We start from the raw sequence: 27,300 nt of genomic DNA, 5'->3' as shown, positions 1-27,300 counted from the left end.
TTACACTGTTGTAAACCCGGCCCGACCCGGGACCCAACGAACCGATCATCAGACCGGTTTGGGTCAAGCATTGGACCGCTCATGCATCAACCCGGTCAAATCCTGTCAAAACTCGGACAAAACTAGCCAAACCCGGTCAAAACCGGTGACCTAGTCAGGTCATGCATTTTTAGAAGAAAAAAAAAATCAAAAAACCAAAATTGTTTCGTCTTATCAGAAAAAAATGTAGAACTCATTTTAAAAACTTTTTGTAATTTTATTTGCTAGTATACTCTTCTACAATGACCTCAAATTTTAATTTCCAATACTGAAGCGATTTACGAAATAATAAATTAGAGAATGTGACATATGTCATTTTAATGTAGTTGAATTTAAAAAATATGAGTTTAATGTCATTGAGAAATATGTTTATGGGGATTCTGAGTTGCAATTTAAATTGGCATAGTAATAGCGTGCATTTTTATTTATTTATGCTTCATGTTTTTGAGCTTATCTAATGAACCTTGTTTAATTCATTTTAAATATGGAGAATATAATTAAATTTATATGTTCACATTTATATATATTTTTATATATCCGGGTCAACCGGTTCGACTAGTGACCCACCAGTTCGACCAGTGACCCAGTACCCCGACCGGATCGATGCTCGGATCAGGTTTAACAAAACTGCTTTTTTATGACTTTTATCGAATCGTATCGTAAGTCACATCCTTCTGAAGTTGGAAAACGTCTCTGATATGAAACAATGGCCGGGTTTTTATGGCTGGATTCGTTGGAAGCTTATTGTTTTTGAATGGTTTTCAAAAATAAAATATTTCTTCCTTAGAGATTTAGAATATTTATTTAATTATTTTCTTTATTAATACCGATTTTTCAGATTGATTTTTGAGTTTAAATCACAAATGAAATCTTTATTTTCTTTTCCTTATTAATAATAATTTTTTATTTTTGTTAATTTGAATCACAAACAAAGTTATTATCTTTGTGAATGAAGTTGTTTAATTTTTTACTTCTCAACATTAACAAAGTTAGATGTTTGTTTTTTGTAATAAATTTTACAATTTCAAGATTTTTAAAAAGAAGACTATGTTTGTTGTTGGTTCGAAAAGAACTTAGAGATTTTTTTATTTAAATGCTCTTATAATATCATTGATGCAGATTCGAATTGTGTTTGTGAGAAATAAAATATGCCAAAAGTTATGGCATTCCAATGTTATGTGGAATAAAAAAAAATTATCTGATTCGAATACCTCAGTCAAAAGTTATGGCCTTTCAAAATTTTACGGTTCGTAAATTGATTTTTTTTTGTGTCACGGGTCAACTCCAGACGAGTCACCTAATTAATTAGGCATGAATGGTCATGCATAACTTAGATGTGAATTGTCACGTCCAATTTGAACATGATTGAGTACAATAAATTAATAAATAATTTTGAAATAATTATATATTCATAATTATTTATTAAAATAATAATATTTTAATTTTTTTTGACAACAAATCTGCTGTCAAAACTTTAAAATGCAATAGGTTAAAAGGGATACAGCAAGGACCGTTTAGGACTTGGTCTTAACTCTCTCGAAGAATCTAATTTATTTCATTGTTCCCTGAAACAGCTCTATAATAATCAAAATTTCATTTTCATCTTTTAAAAAAAATTATTTATACATATATACAAGAGAAAAAAATCACCGGCGCAAATTTTCTTCCCAAAACTACCCCTACTCCGGTATCGCACTCAACAACGCCGTAAACTTCCCTCTACCACCACCAACGCCACCGCCAACACTCAAGGTCGTTCCTCTCCTTGACCTACGTACAGAACCACCACCGCCACCGACTGACGAAGACAAACGCTTGGAGTCATATTCGGCGGAGAACAAAATCTGTCTACGGCGGCAGCCACATTTATCGGCGGCGGCGGCGCTTTTCATGAGCGCGGAGTTTGCCTTGACGGCCAATGCAGCCAGCTCCTCGGCTTGCAAGGGGTGCCTCAACCGACTCAACGGCAGAGCGAAATAAAGCTGACCTGGTTGCAACTCTTGGTCTTCGTCGATGGCCGTAACGACGTCGTCGAAATCCATTTCGTCGGAGTCGCATATGAAGGACGCGGGATACTTCTGCAATAGGTAGGAAACCTTAACCGGGTAAGAGAACTCCTGCAACCTCCCATCTTGAAGAACAAGCTTGGCCGTGGCAACGTCGGAATCGGAGGAGCTGCAATTTCCCATTATTGATCTCGAGACTCAGTGAGTCCGATGGGCTTGTGACTCGGTAGCAGTGAAAGAAGGGAAATTCGTTGGAGAAGAAAGGAATATGACGCGGAGAATATATATAGCAAGGAAGGATTTGGAGCTGTTAGCCACGTCGGAATTTCGATTTATTTAAAATTCTATAATTTGAAACAGTGGGAAAGGCTTTCCAGGCTGTAAGTTGTTGTTGACAGGTTGTATTACTCGCATTAGTGTGCGAACTCTGACCCTATTTTCGAGGTTCATATATATTTACGGTTTCTGCCACTTAATGGTGAAAATGTGGGAAGCAAGCAAATCACGTGAAGTCTCGTGGGAGTCGTGGTGTCTCTCTCTCTCTCTTTTTTAACCGTGGTAATACCTAACCTTGCACCGTAGCATCAATGGTTATGGGCGATGGTGGATCTTCTTCTTCTTCTTCCAAATTAAGTGTAGGATTTAAAGTTGCAAGTAATAAAGTTGAATGGTAAAGTTTGCAAAATTTGGGAAGCACACTGGCAACAACCTTTGCGAGTATCAATTTCTTCCATGAGATGGAAATGGAACTACTCAAATTCTTAAATGGCTAGTACACACTCGGGTCATTGCGGATTCACCTTTCCCCCTTTCTGTTTTGTTTCTTTTAATCAAGAGGGTAAATGTTGAAAATATTACGTTGGAAACCTTTATATATCTTGAATTCTAAATCATAAAAAGTAGATTAAAATGCTCAAACAAATTTATATTTATTTATTTATTTTTGAATATCACGCCATTGCATTCTACTAAAAGATAAACATCAATCAATGAATAGCAATACTAGCATATAAAAATAAAACTATGCCTCTTTTTCTTTTTGTCGTTTAGTTTCTTCTAACACGTGAAAATATCTCTCTATCTCTTTATGCATATACACTTTTAAGTAACGAGAATTTTATAAATCAAATACATTTTACGTGTGAAAGCTGAGTAGGTAGGAATAAGAGTATGTATTTAATTTTCTTTCATATTATTTTTTGGAAGAATTTAAAATTTTAATCTTAAATCAAACTAGTCATGAAATAATGAACCAATTAGAATATTTTTTTTAAAAAATGAGAATTTTATTTTCATAACGATGACGAGTTATTTTTATTTTTTGGATACATAACGATGGCGAGTTATTTGCCAGACAATAAAGCCAATCTCGGTACTGACTTCAGTGTTTGTTTTTTTGTTTTTTTAATTAAAAGAAAAGTACATGCTAAAAGGTAAGAGATCCCGCTTTTTGTGATATCATATAGAAAATTAATGAGGGGTAACCTCAATAATCATTATTAGTGATGGCAAATCAAACAGTTTAAGGGCTCGTTTCTATTGTCTTTTTAAGAAAATCTTTTTTATCACTTCTTTATTTTAAAAGTATTTTTTATAAAAGTTACAGCTATTTAGATTTTTTTAAAAATATTTGATTTTTTAAAAAAATATTTAACTTTTGACTTCTGTTTTTTTTAAAAGCTAAAATTTTTAACTTTCGAAAAAAATAGATTTTTGACTTTTTTTATGACTTATGTTTTTTTTAAAAACAGACATCCAAACAATTTTTTTTCAAAAACTGTTTTTTTCTTCTTAAAAAAAACAGTTTTTGAAAGAAAAAAAGCTCACCCAAACAACATCTAACTCTTTCACATTGTGCATGCATTTTGATTTATGCATAAAGAGATAGAGGTCTACGGTCTACCATTCTTGAATAAGGTTACTTCTCCGGGTGTGGAAAATTTAATCATTGAGCACACCAAATTCTGTGTGTCGTTATTTATTTATCTAGGAAACAAAACTACACAGCAAATGGAGATTGGTAATGAGTGTGTGGAGAGTGGCGCGAGAGAAGAGGACGTACGTGGCAACGAGAGACGTCGATGGTGCTTCGCTGCAAGGTAGATGAGAAGCCACGTCCATTAAAAGGACTTTGGAAAAGTAAACTGGACAAATAAAACACTAATAATAATTGATTTTTGATAAATAATTAAATAAGATATAGAAGCAGAAACACTCCGACAGAAACTTGCGTAAGGTGATCTGGGTTGAACCCCCAGGCCTCAACCCTGCAGCCACAACCCATTGCATAAACTATGTTACTAAAAATTTATATCTTTTGCATTTTTTACTTTCCAATAATGCAACAAGGTTGGGGACTCAAGGCCACAGTACTAGTAAAAGCAAACATACTATAAGGCTTAAGAATTTAACACCTACCCTCCATCCATTTCACTCTACACTACTTAGCATGATGTAAGAAATTCTTCCCTGCGAAGTAAAGGGAAGGTACATTAATGCCTCCTTTTATGTGGCCCTCGGTGGGGGTTCAGGGAGGGTGGGGAACTAAAGTGAAGCACTTTTTTGTTTATGTATTTAAATTCGCGGTTCATGATATTGATTAAAAAGACATGTCTTTCTCTTCCTTTAAAATATTTGGTTCTCATGAATGAATAATGAATAATGAATAATGATTGTCCTGACCCACCCCTCAAACCTTCGCACGAAGCTTCTTAACTAATTCCCTTCCCCACTTAATCATGGTCATCATATAACAAGGACCACCTGACAATTATTTTTTCGCTTCTTTCTTTCTTTCTTTTTTCAAAATACTTTTACTTTTATACTTATTTATCATTACACTTGAGCCCAAATCGAACTTAAACTGTTATGTTAGAATAAATTAATTAGATTAATAGTTTTATAAATTCACTGCTTATTTGGTGAATTTACAAATTGTATTTTGTCTATACCTTTTTCCTTCTTTTTTTGGGGTACTAATACCTTTTTTCCTTTTTACTCAAGACTACATCGTATTTAATTAGATTCAACTCTTTAATTTTAGAACATGTAACAATATATTTCAATTTAATAGTCTGATAAATTCAAATCTTAAAAGAAAGCGATTTGCCTTTTTGCATGGTAAATAATTACTATAACTACATATTTGACCAAAATGTTTTCACTCCTTTTTTTTTTTTTTTTGTCGTTTACAAAGTTTGAAGGTTAAATTGGAAGTATTTTGACTTGTTTCTATCATGAATAGAGAACCACAGGCGAACTGTAATTTTGAAAAGGACAACAGTTTGAGTCCAACAATAATAGTATTATTTCACGTATAAAAAATTAATTTTATGCTCAAAAGATGTAAAGATATTAAAAACAATTGTGAAAATATTTACTTTTTATTGGTAAATTATTTTCTATACTCTCAATGTAAAAGAATCATTGACACATTCTTGCCGAACATATTCTATCCAATATTCTTCTACACAAACTACTTGAAACTAGTTTGTAATGTCCGCAAGGAAATATATAGTCAATAATCAGCGTGAACACTTAATGTTTTTTAAGGGTAAAAATATTATACACTTGTATTTTTTTAAATTTTTTGGGTACAATATATACTTGTATTTAATAAATTAACAAATTATTTAATGTGTTGATATATTATTTAGTAATCTTGACCTGTTGTACAATTATAAATACAATCAATTTTTTTTTGTAAGCAAAATACAATCAAATTTATTAACTAAAGTATCAACACAAATTTCATAATAATATAAAAAATTTAGACTGGCAATCCAATAACATATAAAAAAAATTCATGTTATTCATTTAGACACTCCTGTAGTCCTGTGCAGTTTGAATTGAAATAAATCGAATAATCAATAAATTAATTAGGGATATATATATATATATATATATATATATATATATATATAGGGTAAGGATCATTTTACACCAGTGTAAGTTACACTCTTAATCTTGTCTGTTGATCTCATTTATATTTAAGGGCTCTAATTTTTTAGTAATGTGAGCCATTAGATATAAGTGGATCAATGGTCAAGATTGAGTGTAAGACTTCTAACTCTTACACCGGTGTAAGAATATCCTGCCCCATATATATATATATATATATATATATATATATATATATATATATATAGTTAGGTTATACGTCGTACAACCTTTTTTTTACAACCTCTTACAACCATATCTTAACACTGTTGATTTCCGTCAATCAACGGTTATCATTTATTGTGAATTAATAATTAATTAATGAGTGCGTATATTATACAAAGTTTTATATTATAACTATATAATCCTTGTAGTACATAGTTATAATGGGTGACATAAGAACTTTTTTTCAGCAACCTAAAAATAAAAGTATGATTCCCCTTAAAAGTATGACAGAGAAAATATTATAGTGTTACCTAAATTGGAAGAAACTTCTCATTCTTATTCTGTTTTTTAAAATGTGCTTCTACTAGAAAATCACAGTATTTTTTTTGTCGTAATATATTTATTAACCATGAGTAACCAAAATACATCACTCTATAATTTTTGTTTTTATTTTTATTTTATAATTTTGGGTAGGGATTTCTGAAAGGGAGTTCATTAAGAAATCTATAGGATTACTTATTATTTTTTTCGATCTGATTAGACATGTGCGCACACGATGCATTGAACTCAAGAATATATTCCATGGCACCGCTGATATGTTATAGATGGAAGTTATGGCAATGGTACTCATTCTGTACTGTTCAATTGACCATTCAAGGGTCCTGTATTTTGAGAGGTCAAAAGATGGGCATGCCAACCTAGCTGGCAAAAAGTGTTGATGAGGAAGGAAGCTTCACGGTTATGACACTGCTCGACTTTACAATCAAATATCCGATTTGATCAATGATACAAAAAATCATATTGGAAATGTCATGGGACATGAAAATCTAATAGACTGAGATAACAAAGATTAGGATGTTTGCTACTATGTTTTAAGTCTAAATACGAAATACGTTATTACGTTCAATGTGTTATTGCCGGTTGGTGGAGATGATTTGTTTCCTTCACCAACTCTTGCGTGCTTCCTAATCCAATTTATTTAGCCAAGATACATCCACATACTGCAAGATTATGAACTCTATTATTGGGCACGAGGATTTTCATTAGGGAAGGTTCCTCCACAAGCAATCGTGAATCTTTGCCAAGATCAGCAAATGAATGTTGAAGGCTTGATGCACGCACATATGCTGATTGAAATAATCATTAATTTATGACTAAATCATACAATAATGCCATACATAATGCCTAAAGTGTAGAAGTTTGAAACTCGGAGGCGTTAAGCTCCTTTATGAAGAGGTAGAATGTTTGTATTCGAATTAATTTCAAGAAATTATATAATATACTCTACATGCCAAAGGAAGCACGCATTGGATTCATGAAACGTATTAAAACATGTTCTATTAATATTATATTAAAGTTTTTTATTTAGTGCAAAGGTTGAGTAAGTTACTAGGGGCAACACTTTCAGGCTTCCATTTGCTGCGTCGATCAACGTTTCATCAATTTCAGATAATGAATCCGAAAGAACCGAGACAATGTCCATATTGGATTATATACACGAAAAAAGTTAAAACTTTTTTTTTTCTTTTAATAGAAGGTGGCATTTAAGTCATTTAAATTAATTTTGATTTCATGTATAGACTTGAAAAACTTTGAAGAGGAATGATCATTTCATTTTCTGAAATCATCATTCCATCCATCAAGCTTGTTGCTGAATTAAGTATTACCAGAGTAGTATATTTCCTCTGCATCCGAAGGTTTACATGGATATTCAATAAACTTTAGATGGTCCATTAATTGATCCAGCAAGGAGGATATACTGGTTGAAGCTCCATGACTTTTGTCATCCACCATAAATTGATGGCAAGAGCCATCGATTTCAATGAAGCTAATTGCCCTACACTTTTTTATCCCACTTTCATCCATTATTTTCCTGATCTTGTTCATGTCATCCCATCTTTGAGATTCTGAATACATGTTTGAGAGAAGGACATAAAGCCCAGAATCATGTCGTCCCAATTCCAACAACTGCTTCATGATTTGCTTACCAATCTCGAGATTCCCATAGGTTCTACAAGCACCAAGCAAAGCACCCCAAACCACAACATCCGGTTTAATGGGCATCTTTTGTATCAGGGCCATTGCTTCTCCTAAGAATCCCCCACGACCTAAAAGATCAACCATGCATGCATAATGTTCAACATCAGGAGAAATCCCAAAAGTAGAACTCATTGTGTCAAAGTAATGTCGCCCCAAGTCCACAAAACCACTGTGGCTACAAGCAGAAAGTAACCCTGTGAAGGTAATCTCATCAGGACTGAGCCCACTTGCTTGCATCTTCTCGAACATCTCAACAGCTTCTTCTCCAAAACCATGAAGAGCAAGTGCCCCAATAATAACGTTCCATGACACCACATTCTTCTCGGGCATCCCAAAGAAGATGTCCATGGCAGTCTGAAGAGCCCCGCATTTTGCATACATGTCTATTAGAGAGTTACAAAGCGTCACACTCACTGTAATATTATTATCACAAACGTAATTGTGAGCTTGTTTTCCCAATGCCAGATCACCCATGTGACTGCAGGATGAAAGAATGCTAACAAGAGTAGCATCGTCAGGCATCACACCTGAAACAATCATCCTGCAGAAAAGTTCCACAGCTTCCGTGTACTGTCCTTCTTGAACATGACACCAAATAATTGAATTCCACGAAACCACATTCTTCACCGGCATCTGATTGAAAATTTTCAGAGCATAATCAATAAGCCCATGATTTGCATAAGCATTAACCATACAAGTCCATGAAACTACATCTTTATCATGCATCCGATCAAAAACCCTTGTAGCATTTTGCAAATGCCCGCACTTGGCATACATATCTATGAGGGCATTTGTCACGATTGAATCAATTTCAATTCCGGTAACAACGATATAAAAATGCACAAATCTCCCCAAATCCAAATCACCAAGCTTTGAGGAAACAGAAAGCAAGCTAACCAAGGTGAACACATCAGGATCCAATCCCAGGTGTCGCATTTCTCGAAACAACAAAATGGCTTCTTTGCAACAGCCCATTTTAGAATATCCAGCAATCATGGAATTCCAGGAGACAAGCGTCCTGTCAGAAATATCATCAAACACTTGTCGTGCACTTGGCATCAAACGACAAGCAACATAGGCACTCAAGAATGCATTTTGAACACAAACATGAGAACCCATTCCGAGCTTAATGGCCTGAGCATGAACGACAACAGCTTCCCAAAAGGAGGGATTGAAAGCACAAGCTTTGACAACAAAGGGGATGGTGAACTGGTTTGGTATAAGGCCAGCACTCATCATTTGGCGGTAAAGCAACAAAGACTTTATTGGGTCATGGCTATTTGAATAACCCCTAATTAAATGATTGTACATGAATTTATTTGGTTGGGGAATTTGATCAAACAGGAGCTGTGCGTAACGAAGATCTCCCACTTGAGGAGTGGCGCAGAAAGAGACTAGCTTGCCTAGTGTGAGCACATGACCAGCAAGTCCATGCAGGATGATCTGGGCGTGGACACGCTTGAGTTGTTTCATGGAGCAACATTGGTCGAGGAGAGAGTGAAGGGTTTGGTGAATGGGTGAGTGCCAAAAGGTTTTGCTTATTTGTGTTTGTGTGTGTAAGCACCCAACGATAAACTGGCAGGAACCAACGCTCGCGGCTTTCGGTTTCAGAGTGGAGAACATCAAATCCAACTACATACATAACTTTCTTGTTCTAATCCAATTTATTCAATTTTTTCTGGTGTTAATTAAAAAACTATTACGAACCACCTTAGAATCTCATTTCAATTAAAAAAAAATGACATTTAAGAATGGGAAATTGTTTTCTCCATAGCAGATAAATAACTATATATAAAACGACGTGCTTGTATTTTTTTTTTTTAATTTGTGGGCTTCACATTTTTTATTAGTGTAAGAAAAAAAAATTCTCTCATATTAAATGAGAAAAATATTAGCCTTTAAGAATATGTATGTATTTGTCGCAAATATTCTCAGTACTTTTATTGAGTATTCGGTATATGTTTTATCAAATATGATAAAAATTAATATTTTTACATTACTCTTATCTTTATATTTATTTTCATTCATATGCCATATTTTTCTATTTTAGGAAAGGGAGAATATTCTCATTGTATCGAAAATGAGCTCCTATTTGTCTATTTATCTAGCACCTATATTTAATATAAAAACTCATTTATTTTCTCTTTTATTAATTTTTTATTTCTGTCGTTTATTTTTTTTTCTTAATTTTTCATATTTTCAACATTTCAAATTTTATGTTTTATTTTTTCTACAGTTAATTTTTTTTCAAAAAAATAAAGGTGTATTAATTTTTAATAAATTGAAAAATGCATATTTTCAAAAAAAAATGTAAATTTGATTTAAAACTTAATAAATAGCAAACAAATATAGATTAATAATTATAAAAAAGTTACTTTAAAAAATTTATCTAATATATAGAAATAAATATGATGACTTACATGTTTTCATAATTAAAAAACCATATTTAAATATTATCACAAAAAATAATGCAAAATTAAAACATATAATTTTTATATTTTGAATGTAAATCTTTCTGGTATGTTTCGTAATATTATAAGAATATTTATATTATTTCTTTAATTTGTATTAAATTTTTTAACTATAACTTTAAATTTTAAATATAAACTTTTTAAAATTATTAAGAAATATATATGTTAAATATTTATTTATCATATAAAAAACTCATTATTATAATCATTAAATCTAGAAAATCCATGCTATGCATGTTTTATAGTAAATCACCCCTCCCACTTGTCACTAATTTAAAACTTCCAAACACTACTCTTGTTTCATTGTCTAATTTTAACATTATTATGTTATATGATGAATCACTTATCACACTAACTGATCAAGGATTATAATTTTATTGACATAGCTCATAAAAAATATTTCAATTAATTATTATCGATCTATCATTAACTGAGTGACATTATTTATATGATATAATCTACGTTAAAATTGATAGAAGGAAAAACATTAATAATATCTCTAACGGCTTTAGAATAAAAAATATCCTTATTTTTTTATTAATAATGATCCTATGATAAAAACACTCATATCTCTTCTTAATAATGTTAACACCTTTATGTTTTTCTTTCATTGTTGTCCTTAATTAAACAAAGCTTTTCGACAAGATTCAACCTGACGAAGGAAGGACAAAATGAAAGAAAAATAGTTGATCGACCATTTTGCCCTTACAGGACGTTTGGTACTGGTGAATTTTTTTTTATCAGGAAAATATAATTATTAGGAATCTGCAGGAAAAATGAGTTAGATAGAAAAGTTAAAAAAAAAAAGTTGTTTGGTTGGGCAAAATATTACTGAGAAAATTGAGTGAAATTCCTGAATCTATGTTTGGTTGAAAATAAAATATTGATGGGAAACCAGGCTGAAATTATAAAATAACTCTATACAAAATAACTCTAATGCGAACTAATGTTGAAGTCATCAAAGGGTAGTTTTGACATCTCCTATGTTCACTTCTTTCACTTAGTTAGCTATCACTCAAATACCACCCTCCAAGTAGGATTTGAGTACCATATTTTTGGTCCAATTTTGCATACAAAGTTTAATTGCTAGACAAATGGGTTAGCTAGACAAATTTTTAAATAATCTCTTCCAAACATAGATATACTACTTACCCACTTTCAAATGCCTAGCAATATTTCAAGATGACATGTACCAAATTTTTTAAAAAATCACTTTACCTTTCTTCCCAGACTATATATCAATTTGTTCCTATTTTGATCAATTGACCACTATTTACTTGAGGAAGTTACTCAAGTAAGTCAGTTACTCCCGTAAGTAATCCACTTACTCGAGTAAGTGAGTATAAACTATGTTGTACATATTTTTTATATACGGCCACTCCATTAAGTCTCATCAGTTATCGTCAAGTTCAATAATAGAAATAAAATGTGTCAAACAGACATAAATCTTTAAAAGCAACGCCACATGAAATTCCTTAATCATTCCCAAAACCCATTAAGGAAGCATTTTTTTCAAATTTTTTTTTACCAAATCCCTCCGAATATTTGCTATCGTGTAAATTTCAAAAAGTTACATGAAACAAAAAGAAAATCTGATTCGAATAACCGAGCCGAAAGTTATACCCTTTCAAAGTTTACACTGTTTTAGGGTATAATGAGTTTGGACGGAGATTGTCTTCAATTATTGTAAAGAACCTTGGGATACACCACCCCAAAAGCTAGCTCAAAGAGTGGAAGTGCCTAAGGCCATATAAAGGCCACATTAGTTACCCACACAATCAATGTGGAACTATATATCTCAACACGCCCCCTCACGCAAGAGCCATTTAGGCTAGAAGGGTGAAAATTGCAAAGGCCCATTTTTGGTTTACCTTTTTGTGCTTTTTATTTTATTTTAATTCCACTTTTTAAAGCGGGGGACGGTGTGGCTCTGATACCATATTAGTTGCGGAAGAAAGAAAGATTGAGAAGAATACTTCATTATCTTGATAGAACGAAAAACTGTACAGATTACAAGTTGTACTGATATATTTATATCAGTTAACAATAACTGAAATAAACTAACAGCTACTTAACTTACAGTTAATAACAGAATCAACTAACTTAATCTATTAACAGTAACAGAATTAACTAATAACTACTTCCTAACTAATTATAGTTCCCAATATCCCCCCTCAAGTTGGGAGTGTTATATCAACCAATCCCAACTTGGAAACGTTGTTATGAAAAGGGGCAGGATGCAAGGATTTGGTGAAGACATCAGCAAGTTGGTGTTGGGAAGCTATGGGAAGTAATCTCAAAAGACCAGTGTTGATCTTTTCTCTTGTGATATGGCAATCGATGTCAATATGTTTGCTGCGTTCATGGAAGCTGGGATTCTGAGCAAGATAAACAGCGGATTGCTTATCACAGTAAACTGAAACGGGTTGAGGTAAAGGAATACCAAGATACCGAAATAGATAAGCAATCCATTGTATCTCACAAGTCAGATTTGTCAAAGCACGATACTCCGCTTCAGATGAAGAACGGGAAACCGTGTTCTGTTTCTTAGAACGCCAACTGATTAATGAAGAACCGAGAAAGACACACATACCAGTGACAGATTTCCTAGTGTCTGGGCAGCAGGCCCAATCACTGTCAGCGAATGCAGATAAGGAAATAGAGTTCTTAGTAGGAAAGAAAAGTCCTTTACTTGGAGAGGCCTTGAGGTACCGAAGCACACGACAGGCTGCAACATAATGCTCTTGTGTAGGAGAAGCCATGAATTGGCTTAATTGTTGAACTGAATGTGTGATGTCTGGTCTCGTGGTAGTGAGATACAATAATCTCCCAATTAATCGACGGTAGGCAGCAGGATCAGAATATGGGATTCCTTGATCACGACTGAGTTTAGAAGAAGGAGTGGATGGTGTGGAGACTGGCTTGGCCTTATAAAGGGTGAGAGTGTCCAAGGCCTTATAAAGGCCACATTAGTTGGGAGTGCTCAAGGCCTTATAAAGGCCACATTAGTTGCTCACACAATCAATGTGAGACTATATATCTCAACACACCCCCTCACGCAAGAGCCCTTTGGGCGAGAAGCGTGAAATTGCAGAGGCCCAATTTTTGGTTTACCTTTTTGTGCTTTTTATTTTAATTCCACTTTAAAGTTGGGGGTCATGAGGATCGAACTCGGATCGAACTCGTGACCTTATAGTCACTCAAGCTCTGATACCATGTAAAGAACCTTGGGATACACTACCCCAAAAGCTAGCTCAAAGAGTGGGAGTGCCTAAGGCCTTATAAAGGCCACATTAGTTACCCACACAATCAATGTGGAACTATATATCTCAACAATTATTTTGAACCTTGAACCCATATATGAAGTCCAAATATGTGTGTGCATGATATAATAAGCATGGATTGATAAAAAAAGAACAAAATGTAACAAATTATATTGAAAATCAAACAAAAAATCAACTTTTGACACCTTTATTTGAATGGAAACTGCCCTCAATTGTAAATGATCCACAAACACCCACCCCATGTTCATTTATACACGCACAAGATATTAAAACTCTGTTTCAATAAAAAATATTTGTGAATCTAAATTTGAGTTATCCACTTCTCTGGTTTACTCGAGTAACTAGTGAGTAACTGACGGTTAAACTAAAACAGATTGATATATAGTTTAAATAAAAAGTTAAAATTAATCTGTAATTTTAATAAAGGCCAAAGTGGCAAATTACTTTAAATACAGAGGCACAATTATCAATCACCGGAGAAAAATATAAAGTTGTTAACCGTGTTAAGAAGAAATATGAGTGTCTCTGCCATGGGAGTGGATCCTTCATGTGAAAAAGTGGTCATGTGGTCATGTGGTCATGTTATTTGATCACAATCACTCATTTAAAAATTATACACTTTTCTCTCTCTTATCTCTGTTATATGAGATAAGAGAGAGAAAAGTGTATAATTTTTTTTTTTTTTTTTTTGTAAATATAAAAGTGTATAATTTTTAAATGAGTGATTGTGATCAAATAACATGACCACATGACCACTTTTTCACATGAGAGGATCCACTCTCCTCTACCATAGAAGAGATAACTCATCTAATCAATCTATTGATTTTATTTTATTTTTTACCATCTAATTGATTTAATATTAAATTTAAATCTTATTTAATTCATTCTGATCTAGAATGGCTACTGGATTGGGAGAGCTTTTTTGCTACTACTGTATTACCTATATCATATTTAAAAAGAGTAAAATATCAGTATTTGAAGGGGAATATGATTAAAGGCATGGATTCAAATAAAATAAAATTTTTCTAATTTGAGAAAAAAAGTTTTCTATTTCTTTTTAAATCCTAATTTTTGGTCCCTGCTTGAAAAGGATGTTGGTACTACTATAATACCGAAAAAGCACTCGAAATCCAGGTCATCAAAATTAATCAAAAGTGATTCACTTTTGTAAAAGTGGTATAATTTGATAAAAAAAAAAAATTAAGTAAGGATAAATCAACCAATAGAATTATATATACTATAGGTTTGATTTGGTTCGGATTAAATTAATTTTTAAACTAATAACTAAGTACCAATCTAATCCAATCAAAACAGTTTAGTTTTATGTATATAAAAAAAAAATAGTTTTTCATTTTTATTTTCATTTTCCAGTTTTTTCAATTTCATTATTATTATTTTTTTGGAGATTATCTCCCAATAATCCCGTAGTTTTGCTATCATTGTGAAACATTGTCGAGATGAAACATTGTTGACTACAGCAATCAAAATTTATGAGGGGGAAACAGAAAATATTTGCCTGAAGAGCAAATGGCTTCGGTCATTTGCCCCCTTTTAATTCATGTAGATATCAACAACGAGCTATATATTTTACACACAGCAGACAAGCCAAAAATTAAAAAGACAGGAAGCTGATGTAAGAAACCAAGACAAGAAGGCCATAGCAGCAGAGAATTGAAATCTAGCACATAACTTTGCCGGGCAATGGGATCCACTTTCAAGCAGAAGATTGGTGACACCTTCTGTAGAACTTGCTGCAGCCAGTGAAAGATATGACAAAACCTGGAGTTCAGAAAAACTCAATATCCTTAGTTCAGTGCAGTTGCAGTATGGGGAAAATGAGGCCTTTTATTCTTGGAAATAAACTGTACGTACTATGTCTCCCGAAATGATTGTCGTTATGAGCCTTCGTTGAATCGGTAACTTTTGTATGAAGACGGTGTAGCCATCTATCACTAACAATGTTATGCTCCATGGAATTACCAAACCCATGACTATTACCAAAAAGCTGTGGAATAGAACGTATAAAGATACAAGTTAAAATTCCCCAAGTGAAGCATATGCATAGAGGATAAGCTTAACAGGATAAACTGCAAGACATGCCAATATAACGTTTGAAACTCTAATGACATGCATCCCTTTTTCCTTCTGTAGGTTTTAAACTACGTACTTTCTATATGAACCGCATAAAAAATGAATTGTGCTCTCTTATCACAGCCAAACCATGTCAGAATAAGATTCTAGCAACGCCGAAAAAATTGAAAGTTGAAACCCGTGTCTTTGTTTGCCATCATACCAACAACTCCACTTCGATGATGAATTGGAGAACGTGAAAGATGTTGGCAACTCCAACTTTGTATTAACCTCAATTAATGAAGGGTTTTATAATTCTCATTTAACATAAGAATTGAAATTTTTCTATACACCCTTCGATTTCCATACTGACATGGGTCCTACATATAATTTTTTCTAACATATGGTTCCACATGATTTTTGTCTCTATAACATAAGATTTCTATTCTCTTTCAACATGAGAATTATAAAACCCATTAATGAAAGGTTAAAATTAAGTGAAAAAATTAGAAAGCATTCGTTCTCAGTTTTCCTAAGTCCTGATATGATTCCAAAGTGACCACAGGCTACTTCAATATCATTTCTCCTCACCATTCAGGAATATAAACTTTCCATGACCAAAAAGCAGGAACCTAATAGCACATAATGTTTCCAAGAACCCTCCTTACAATGGCAAAATAGCAATTTCAAGGCCAGTAAAACTGTAATGTATTCCTGCCTACAATTTCAGCAGTGTATAATATAATAGATTACTGCTACATTTCTCTAGAAAGTAAAAAGAATGAATCTGTAACATACCAATATGGATTCACCTTTCCAAATTTTAATTTTCACTACAATAACTAGAGAAACACAGGCAGGGCAACCCTTGATTTGTTTGATTTCTTGTATAACTAGCTCAATTTTTGTAGTTTGCAAAATGGATTCTACTTCCAACCTAGTGTCTTTACAACTAACTTATGAAAGATGGGTACCATTATTTTATTGTAGCATGTTCTACAAAACGGAGGGGCAGAAGGAAAAAAATAAAAAATAAAAGAAGAAGATAAAAAGTCAAGAAATTTATGAGGTTCGAATCTTTCATAGACAAGTGACAAGAATTGGGTAAAAATAATGAGAAACGAGAAATAGGTTAGTGAAGAGAAAGATGAAGATACAGAAATAAACAAAGAGGGGGATAGCATACCAGAAAGCAGTGTAGGAGTAGAAACTGACGTCCAAGCACATGAAGAAAAGGGAAGCAGAGGAGAACACGGTCTGACCCAAACGAAGAGCGAAGCTTCCGCTGCTGCCAAACGCCCCTGGCAGTTCCTCCATCATCACATAACATAGCATGCACCTCCTTGATCCTTATCATGCCAATTTAATCCTCCTCAATTTTTTTGGTAACATCAAAATCAATCACAGAGAGTGGTTAGCAGAAATAATTTTGGCAAAGAAATTATAAAAAAAAATGGAAATAAATAAGATTAAACTGGGAATATGTATGTATGTATGTGAAATTGAACCATAAAATATAAATATGGAAATAGAGGAAGAGCATAACACAAAGTGATACAGACACTAATAGTAAAGTTTATTTTATTTTTGCTTTTCCGTTTAGGGTGGATTGCAAAAGAAAATGCAATCTTCTTCCGAATACACAAAAAGTTTAGAGACAGGGATGGATTTGGTAAGCTTGTCTTTCTACGTAGAATGTGTTCCGTTGGCGCAATACCGTGTTGATTCGGATACGTCCGTCTTAGTCATTCAATCAAATCAAACTGTACAAATTGCATCATACAAAATAAAAATTAACAAAACCAAAAAAAATAAAAAATGTTGTGTTTCTTCATCGGTTTGCCCACAATAATTGTGCCACGAAGCTATTTTGTTTGCTACCATTTTTATATACCCATTCTTTGTTCTCTTATCTCTTTCTTTTTATTCTAATTTAACATATTAATTAATGGATTTATCATTTTTTTTCTGCTACAGATAATAAAGTTATTAACATCAACTTTAAAATTACATTATTTTTAGGGTTGAAAGAATTAATGAATAGTGCTTTAATAAAATTTATATACTAAAAAAAATAATAAATAAATTTTTTAAAATATCCTCCATTAATTTTTTAAACTTTTCAAAATGATGAAATTTTAGGGTTGTGGTAAATAACTTATTTAATTACAAGATAGGGAATAAAGAAAGAAGATTTAATTTGCAAATACCTTATTTTGGTTTTGAATAAGTAATTTGAATTCATTAGTTATTGTAGTAAAATTTTAAACTTTTAAGGTCAAATATACACTTTGCCTGTCTAATTTTATTAAATTCGTTTTGTGTGTGTGTGTTGGGGTGTGTTGGAGTTCTGTTGTTTTATACTCCCCGATTTATATATTTAGGCACATTATACCAGATTTATTGCAATCTCTCTTTTTATTTTAAAATTAAATTTTATTGAAAAATAATTAACATCAATTATAAAAATACTTCATTATTGCAATCTCATGACTTTATGGGAATTACTCAAAATCCCCACAACTAGCGGTATATATGTTTACAAAACTGTACGGCGTTGTACTTTCATTAATCATACGCTTAAACAATAAGCATTGCATTTAAACATCTATTAAACGTACCATAAATTTTGAAAATTCTGTTCCAAAATGGTCTGCATGACTAATAAGAAGTTTATCGATGAGTGTGGTAGTTCATACCCATTGTCAGCATTTTAGTTAAAAATATAGTACAATGGGCTTAAGAGTTTAGATTAAATGAAGAAGTTTGAGCTCTTTTTTCCTCCACATTTTTTGTGAACCAGAGCAGAGGATGTAATTGCATTTATTTTCTTTTGGTGCCTATCCACCGAATGCATACCAAGAAGGAAGTAAATCAAGTAATAAAAACCATATTCAAATATCTAGGATTGTCAATCCACCAAACACAGCTCACTTTGGGGTTTCATTGGCAGTTTTCTACAAAATGTCAATGTTTGGATTGACCTAGTTACTATAATCTTATGGACAATCAGGATTGAGGAACATGTGTGTACGTTGGTATTGCATTGCACCAAGTAAAAAATGCATGCTCCAAAACGTAACTTAGACATATTAAGCATTATAGAATCGAAGTCATTATAATATACACACATGACAATGCTCTCAGTGCTTCGCCAGTTGGGATCACAAGATGATGCAGCAACACCGTCGAGTTACAACAAAATCTAAACCAACAAAATACAATTACAGCATTAAAAAGAAAAAGAAAGAAAGATCTATTACTCAAGCTGAGCATACCAGACGCCTTGGATCTTCACATCCTTCGGAGCTTTAGCCCCTAAATCAGTATCAGATGGCTGAAGGCTCTCGAACACACCAATAACCTCTCCAGTTTCAGGCTTGCTCTTGGTTACACTCAATGTGATTTTCCCTTTGGATGATGAAGCACTTTTGATGTTTTCCTTAGCAAGTTCTTCCTCATCTCCTCTGCCACCAGCAGGCAATGCAACAGCATTGTCATAACCAGTTGAAGCACCCCTTCCCTTTGGGTCCAAGAAAGATGAACCACGGTACGATGGTACTAAGAACTCCCCACTAAAGCTCTCTGGTTTCCCAGATGCCACCAACTGTTTGACTGTGAAGAGGAATGGCACACGCTCACCACCAGGAAGCTGAACTGTTACAGCAGCATAATCAATCCCATCTTTCTCCTCAAATTTGATAGTGCCATCTGATGAAACTTCAAAGGGTCCCTCAATCTCATCAAGAGTGTAGGTCAAACGAGTCATGAGCTTGGTGTTTTGAAATTCAAGGGGAGAGTTCTTGGTTACACCCTCAGCCTTCACTGTAAATGAAGTTGGCTCAAGACACAACTTCTTAGCATTGTATTTCCCTGGCTTGAAGGAAAATGAGTCTACTCCACCATCAATGGTCGGACACTGGTTTGCAGTTCCAGTTCCCTTAACTTCCATGTAAGTCTTGCTCTGGATTTCATCGTAGGTTAGCCGCTTTGGAACACCTTCTGCACTTGCTCCCTGAAGATTCAACAAGATTCTTAGTTATTCATGTGTGACATCAATCCCCATCCAACAAGATACAATATAAAATCATTAAAGTCCCGTCACTTAATACCTTAAGTTATCATAACACCAAAGCTTCCGTGACCATAGGGTCACAAAATTTGATCCTCATCCCCCCACTTTCTAGTGCAATTAAGTTAGCACATGTTTGTGCATTGTTCTTAGAAAGATATATTATAAAATCACTTAAGGTCTTAACCTTACGGTTGTTTATCAAGAACCATAACAAATTTAAGTAGAAGAACTAGCAAAGACGTCTCAATTTTAACAATTAAACCCTATGCATGAAGCTGTTGGATAAATTAGTATCTCACTCCAGTTTGGTATGGACAATATATTGATGTTTAAGATCGTGAAATAATTATGAAACTATGTTGTTAAACAGAAGATAGCCGGTTTCTTATATTATGATTTATGAAGTGAATGAATGTAAATTCTGATAAAGTTGTAATGTTTTAATTTGAATAAAAAGTAGAATACAATAAAAGAAAGGCAAAGCAAAACATACAGAGACAACGAGAGCTGAGGTGGCAAGAGCCAATCCTGCAATTTTGGTAGCATCGACGCATTTTTGAGCCAAGTCTTTGAGATCAGCATGAAGAGAGCATGTGAGCTTAGATGCAGAGGATTCAAAGCCGAAAACCTTAGAAATGGATTGTGTGGACTTGAGCTGTAGAGTGTTGCTGCGAGCAGTGATGCCAACCTTGGTGGGTTGCATGAAGGTAGCAGCTGCTTGTAGTGAGGCTGCCATTGTTGATGTTTTTTTAATTTCTCTCAAACTAACAACTTTGTAAGTGTTTTTTTTTTTTTTTGTCTTTTTGTGTTGGTGGAGAATTGACAGAGTACAACTATTTGGTGGTTATGGTGTGAGTAAGATTTCCGATAGGATAAGGCTATCTCTTATTGGATGATTCAAGCTAATGTCAATTGTTTCGTTGTTTGCCACGCTGGAAGCTTCTCAATTGGGACAATTATATTCAGTCACAAATAATACTCCCTATTAATAATGATGGGTTTTATTAGTGCTATATAACATAATGTAAGTGTTGTTTCCAACTCTTACATCAAAAGGAAGAGAGAAAGTAGAATGATGAAAGAGAAAGAAAAACATGTGAACTCCACCTCTTTAATGTGTGTGTAGGAAAGTGAAGTTATATTATGTTAAATGATAAACATAAAACCCAATAATGATTGGGGAAAACTTCAAAAAACTCCTATAAGTTTTTTCAATTATCACTTACTTTCTCATAAAATTTTTGAATCATTTACACTCTTATTTAAATTTTTGTTATCACTTATTCCTTGATTTAAAGTTTCTTTATCATTTACCTCCGGAGAGACGGAGGAGGCTAAGTTAGTCGAAAGATGGTTATCGGAAGAGGTAAACGATAAAGAAACTTTAAATCAGGGAGTAAATGATTCAAAATTTTGGAGAGGAGATAAATGATTATAAGAAAAGTTATAGGGGGGTTTTTGAAGTTTTTTCTAAAGATTATATTTATCTCATTTTACATGAGATAATTAAATTCTTTACACAAAAAAATAGGTGAGTCCTAATTCTTTTTTCTCTCTCCACTTATTTATGGTCTCACTTGTAATCTTGTTTCTACAACATAAAATAACTATTTTTCAACAACATAATAAAATTATTTCCCTATTAATAATCACACCCAAGCACAGAAATAGGCCTGCCAATATTTTTATTTTTATTTTAAAAAATAATTAGAGGAATAATCATATTTTCATTGATTCAAAAAACTGGATTATTAATAATATTTTAAAAAACATTAGAGTGATCAAATAATCAAACTTTCCATAAGTAACTGCCTAATTGGTAGCTCAATGTAAATTTCCAATTGCACCAGTCCTAAAATATAAATCTCGAATATTAAAACCTCCAATCCTATGAAATTATAGAAGTTTTCAAGAGGGGAAATTTATATCAAAAGAATGAATTGGTGAACTATTGAGATTAGCAGAGTTTTATACTCTTTGTTGATTATTTGGAAACCAATTCTCGATTCCACCTGACACTATGTAATAAAGGATTCGAGTTTTGTGTATAGGTGTTAACGAGTCAAAATATGCTCAACTTGTCAGGCACAAACAATATTTGTTGATTAACTTTTTGTTCATAATAAAAAAATATCTTTATAATAAGAACTTTTATAAAATTATATTTAGTTAAAATTTTGCTAGGAAAAGAAAAATTAAAAATAAGACATGACATGTCAAAAATCCACAAATGAATGAAACTTACTAAACCATATTTGTGTCAATATTGTATGAGGAAAAAAAAAATTAGAATTAAAGTACCTGAATTTTTTACGGTATGCAGTTCCTTGCATGCGGTTAATCTTCTAGGGATTGCTATTCAACAAATTAATTTTGCTTTCAATATTTTATTATTAAAATAAATTATTATAAGTGTTGGAATCCTTTGCAATAAATAAAAATAGTTGAACTTGAACCTATATTTCTTAATCTGTTTTCACCATATTAATAATTTATTCTTATCTGCGATGATTATTTTTTCATGTATAACTATATAAATTAAATTTTTTACAATTGTTAAAGGAAAAAAATGTTGTCCTTTTAACACAACTTATATTCTTTCACTCTCACAAAGAGACGAGACTGATACCTTTATATTTTTTGTCCTCTCTCTCCTCCTTTATCTACCTCTTTCTCTCACTTAAAATGACACAACTTTAAGTCTTAAGTCCTTTAAAATGATACAGACTTCTTCCATTGTTAAATCTAAAATGATTAAGAAAACACCTAGGAAAAATAATTTTTTGATTTTCAAAAAAAAAAAAGTTTGATAAAGCCTACTCTGTTAAAAAAACATAATTAAAAAATATAACTATTTTTTTGTTTTTAAAATCAAATTTAGAGAATATAATGAGTTGTTTTTATTTGTGTTTTGACTTTTAATTTAAAAATAAAAATAAAAAACCTACAAAATAATTTTAAGAAGAAAAAAAACTAAAGCACAATCAGACTTCTGTTTGCTTGATTCCTTCAAACGCAGCTTTCATGTGTGAAATTTTAACATTTAAAAAATGAATGACTTCAATGAACAAAACCGATGCTAATCCTTTGACAAAATGTTTATAATGACCGCAATGTCATATAGTTGATATCCGTAATATATGCGATACCTTTAAAATATACGTCCCAGTTATTTTTGTTTTAAATTATATGCAAATATCTCGAGTTAAAGTGATTTTACTTTATCCAATCCAAAATAAGTTTTGCAACAGAAACGAGGAAAAATTATTTTTTCGTTTCCCCACCAAAATTATGTTCAATACCAAATTATAACACAAGCATGGTATAAGCAGCTAAAAGTTCATAGACAATTGGCAACACTTGGAAACAAACTGGAATTTGAACTTCAACTAAAACATTTCAGTAAGAAAGTTGGAAGAGAGAAAGAGGGTGGCTCAAAAGTGCTTGAAAAACCATCATCGAAAAAACTCAACAGAAAGATAATGTAACTCTCATCACTGCCACCTTACCGTCTTTCTCTCTCATGTTTGTATGTAAAGAACTAGGACATAAAAAATAAAATAAAATAAAATGATAATAAAATAGGCATTCAGAATGAGTAGGAGGATTGTATTCATCATATGAAACATCATATGAAAATATTGTTAAATATCATCACCATGCCAAGATGCAATCCCCAAAAAAAAAAAAAAAAAAAAAAATTCCAATAACAATCAACAAGCAGAAAATTAACAAGAAGAAGGCATGGACGGAAGGAAGAGTGGAATCCTCTCAGACAAATGCCTCGATTTGTCGTCACAATTGTTAAGAATGGAAAATAGATCGGACTCGTCATCATTGTTTCATCATCACAGAGAAAACCACACCTTAAATCCTTCCTGTTCCTTCATCAAAATTTATTCCAAAACAACAATAATCAAATCGAAAACATAAGACAAAAAAAAATAACAACAACAATGAGAAAAACATGTCTGCCTAAAAGATACGCAAATAGAGAAGCACAGAACCAGAATTTTGGTAGAGAGAAACGGTGGCTACAGCTTCACTTTATAGGTCACCGGTTCCGTTACGAGGCTTTAGGGTTTGTGTTAACATTAGGGCTTAATAGCCTAGACCCACACTAATTGGGCCAAACATTGCCCATGGGCCTAATAAAGAAAATTGTTAGCCTACCATAATTATCTCACGAAATTAATCCGAAGCTTAAAATAATCTGTGGTATTTTAAAATATGAAGAGTTTGGTATTTTAAAATATGAAGAGTTTGGTGGATTTTCTATTTGAGTGGATTTCCTGAAAAAATTTAGTGAGAAGTATAAATAGCATACATCTTTCATAATCTCACCCCTAACCACTATGATTTCTAGAGATTTCTCTATCTTCTTTCCATTGGCGAGTAGACTGGCTCAAAACTAAGTTCCGCCATGGGAGGTTTGTGTCAAAGTTCAAAAATAACAGATTTTTGAACGATTTTTCTCACAAAATAACATAAACAACATCCCAACAATATTCTAATCTAATCCATCTTGAAAATAGCATATTTTTTAGCATTTTTTAGACCTTTTGAAAATTAAAAAAAAAAATCGAGTTATGAGTCGCAATTTTTCTTGGCACAAAAATATGTGATTTTTTTATTAAATCAATTTTCATTTTACATCAATGAAACGAGATCGATTTAAAGAAAAATTGAAATTTTCATAATATGAAAAATATGTTTCATAACAACACATTTATGAACGAAATTTCTTTGCTATAGAAAATAATTTCAAATAACTTTTGTGACAATAGATCACTAAAAACTTGTTTTTCAAAAGCCCCAAAGCAATTTAAAGTTTCAGTGTATCGATTGAATATATATTGAGAAATTTTCTAAACTTGTATGTAATAAAACGCAAAATTTCAGATTCAAATTTTTTTTACAATACTCAATAAAAATATACATATGGTTACAAAAAACTCTCACTACGTAGAACAAAAACGCCAAGGCTCCCAAGATCAATAATAAAAAAATTCAACTGAAATTTTATCATGAACTTTAGGTTCTATATGCAAATTTTTAATTATTTTAATAAATAAAAAAATTGTGGAGGGATAACTGTAATACCCCAGATTATTAATAATAAAATAATAATAATAATATATTATTGTAATAATAAAATTAAAATTTTAGTAATATTGGTATTCAATATTTTTGTAATTAATAAGAATGAGTCGACGATAGTCGAAATAAAAAGAAATTAAAAAGAAGAAAAAAAATAATTGTGCGAAACTCAACTCGTGTCTGAGCCCTAAACTTAAGCTATAAATAGAGGCCTAGCCTAACCCTAGCTAACCTTCAGTATTTCTCTTCTACTCCTCTTCTCCTCTACTTCTCTCTCTTCTTACTTCAAAAGCTTATTTTATTTTATTTTTATATTCTTCTAGTTACCAACCGTTGATCTGCCCCAAATTATTTTTCCTTCTAGAAGTTAGCGAAAACGGAAATCAGGTAATCTTAATCCCTAAAGTTCTCTTATGTTATTAGTGTATATGAAATTTGGAATTCCTAGGTTCCCTTTGGTTATTTTCTTTATATATGAAATTTGGTATATGTAATCCTAATCCCTAGGAAATCGTAGGTTATCTTTTAAATGAAATTTGTTGCATGTAGTCCTTATCTTTAAGTAGTTATATATTTGGTATATGTAATCTTAATCCTTAGGAGATCGTAAGTTATCTTTTAAATGAATTTTGTTGCGTGTAGTCCTTATCTTTAGATAATTATATATGGCTTTAATGTTTCTAAAGTGAATGTAGATAAGTTATCTACACTCTCTCCCAAAATGACGTCGTTTTGGGTTAAAAAATTAAAAAACTATAATGAAAAAGACTATTATAACCCTGAAATAAATTAATTACAAAAATACATTGATTTCTACCTCAAAACGACGTCGTTTAAGGCTCACTGTAGATAAGTTATCTACATTGACTGTAGAAAAAGTGAACCCATTATATATTTGGTATATGTAATCCTAATCCCTAGGTATTCGTAGGTTATTTCTTTTATATGAAATTTGGGTGTAACCCTTATATGTAATCTTAATCCCTAGGTATTTGTAGGTTATCTCTTTTATATGAAATTTGCATGTAATCCTTATATTTAATCCTAATCCTTAAGAGGGTGTTTGGTAGAGGAGAAAAAAAAAATTATCTGGAAATCATGATTCCTGAGAATATAGTGGCAAAGTGAGTTTTCCAGGAATATGACCTAAAAGTTGTTTGGTAGGTCAAAATATTACCTAGAATATTGGGTTAAATTTACTAAATCTATATTTGGTTGATGATAAAATATTACTGATAATATGTGGTCAATTTACGAAATTAACTTCCACAATATGAACCTTTCAAGCACTGATTAAAAATAAAAAATCTGAAGTGGGTTTTGTAAATAATAATTTATATTGAATTGGGAACAGATGAAAATGTTGCAATATGGTCAGATAGTTATGTGAAATGACAGCTTGGAAGCTCTATTTTTGTTCTGGAAAAGGGGCAAAAGAAGAACATTGAACCATGTCGAAAGATTTATGTTTAGCTTTCAAAGAAGCATTGTGTCAATCTTTACAAACACCAAAGAAACCCAAAAACTCAGTCTACGAGCGGCACAAAGACAGAAAATGAAAGAACCTTGAACCAAAGAGCGTTTCAGCTGGGACGAACAAATTGAGCAAATCGATGCACAAAGGAAAGCTAGGAAGGGTATTTTGGTCTGAATAATTATCGAAAATTTTCCCCGTGTGTGAGATTCGTCGAATACCACATATTCAGCGGAATAATTCGTTAGGATTTTGTTTCATTTTTGTTCACATTTAAAAATCCTAGAAAACCAAGATTTTCAGGAAAAAAATTCCACTTCTTTCTACCAAACGTGGAAATACAAGAATGCCAATGTAACTTTCCCATAAATCTAAACTTTTCCCTTATACCAAACACCCCCTAAAGGTTTTTAGGTTAGTTTTGTATGAACATTTTTTAGAGGTTATTTCAATATCATTATATCCAAAATTTTCAAATGTCTCTTTCACCAAATTACCTCTCAGTCTCGCTCGATGATAGAGGTGTTCATCAACCGATCCAAACCGATTCAAACCACGGTGACCGAACCGAAAAATCGAAAACCGAATAAACCGAAAACCTAATAAAAACCGCAAATTTTAATTGGATTGGATCAGT

The 27,300-nt window shown here is 32.3% G+C and overlaps 4 protein-coding genes and 2 non-coding genes across 6 annotated transcripts; all 6 read right to left on the bottom strand.

Annotated features, from left to right (window-relative positions):
• Positions 1 to 1,718: 1,718 nt before the first annotated feature.
• On the bottom strand, positions 1,719 to 2,228 carry LOC133316729 (uncharacterized). The gene has a single exon (XM_061518510.1). The coding sequence runs from the start codon at positions 2,226 to 2,228 to the stop codon at positions 1,719 to 1,721; it is 510 nt and encodes a 169-aa protein (XP_061374494.1).
• A 4,896-nt stretch (positions 2,229 to 7,124) lies between these two features.
• Positions 7,125 to 9,812, bottom strand: LOC133316702 (pentatricopeptide repeat-containing protein At2g22410, mitochondrial-like). Its single transcript, XM_061518484.1, has 2 exons — positions 7,817 to 9,812; positions 7,125 to 7,276 (listed from the first exon to the last, which is right to left on the bottom strand). The coding sequence occupies exons 1-2, from the start codon at positions 9,810 to 9,812 to the stop codon at positions 7,125 to 7,127; spliced, it is 2,148 nt and encodes a 715-aa protein (XP_061374468.1).
• A 5,584-nt stretch (positions 9,813 to 15,396) lies between these two features.
• Positions 15,397 to 17,965, bottom strand: LOC133316714 (CASP-like protein 5C2). Its single transcript, XM_061518497.1, has 3 exons — positions 17,201 to 17,965; positions 15,817 to 15,949; positions 15,397 to 15,723 (listed from the first exon to the last, which is right to left on the bottom strand). The coding sequence occupies exons 1-3, from the start codon at positions 17,347 to 17,349 to the stop codon at positions 15,532 to 15,534; spliced, it is 474 nt and encodes a 157-aa protein (XP_061374481.1). The 5' UTR covers positions 17,350 to 17,965; the 3' UTR covers positions 15,397 to 15,531.
• Positions 17,966 to 19,088: 1,123 nt separating this feature from the next.
• Positions 19,089 to 20,865, bottom strand: LOC133316687 (oxygen-evolving enhancer protein 1, chloroplastic). Its single transcript, XM_061518465.1, has 2 exons — positions 20,583 to 20,865; positions 19,089 to 20,029 (listed from the first exon to the last, which is right to left on the bottom strand). Exons 1-2 carry the CDS (start codon positions 20,823 to 20,825, stop codon positions 19,274 to 19,276), a joined length of 999 nt encoding a protein of 332 aa, XP_061374449.1. The 5' UTR covers positions 20,826 to 20,865; the 3' UTR covers positions 19,089 to 19,273.
• A 2,813-nt stretch (positions 20,866 to 23,678) lies between these two features.
• LOC133316730 (small nucleolar RNA Z105) lies at positions 23,679 to 23,755 on the bottom strand. Its single transcript, XR_009752240.1, has one exon. It is a non-coding gene; the product is annotated as a small nucleolar RNA Z105 (small nucleolar RNA).
• Positions 23,756 to 23,855: 100 nt separating this feature from the next.
• On the bottom strand, positions 23,856 to 23,946 carry LOC133316731 (small nucleolar RNA SNOR75). Its single transcript, XR_009752241.1, has one exon. It is a non-coding gene; the product is annotated as a small nucleolar RNA SNOR75 (small nucleolar RNA).
• Positions 23,947 to 27,300: the final 3,354 nt, after the last annotated feature.

Source organism: Gastrolobium bilobum, unplaced genomic scaffold (assembly GCF_033153095.1).
Source record: "Gastrolobium bilobum isolate Gb01-03AN ecotype WA unplaced genomic scaffold, APGP_CSIRO_Gbil_v1 utg7803, whole genome shotgun sequence".
NCBI classification, from domain to species: domain Eukaryota; kingdom Viridiplantae; phylum Streptophyta; class Magnoliopsida; order Fabales; family Fabaceae; genus Gastrolobium; species Gastrolobium bilobum.
Note: the sequence above shows the minus strand (reverse complement) of the source record. Positions and strands in the feature narration are given on the sequence as shown.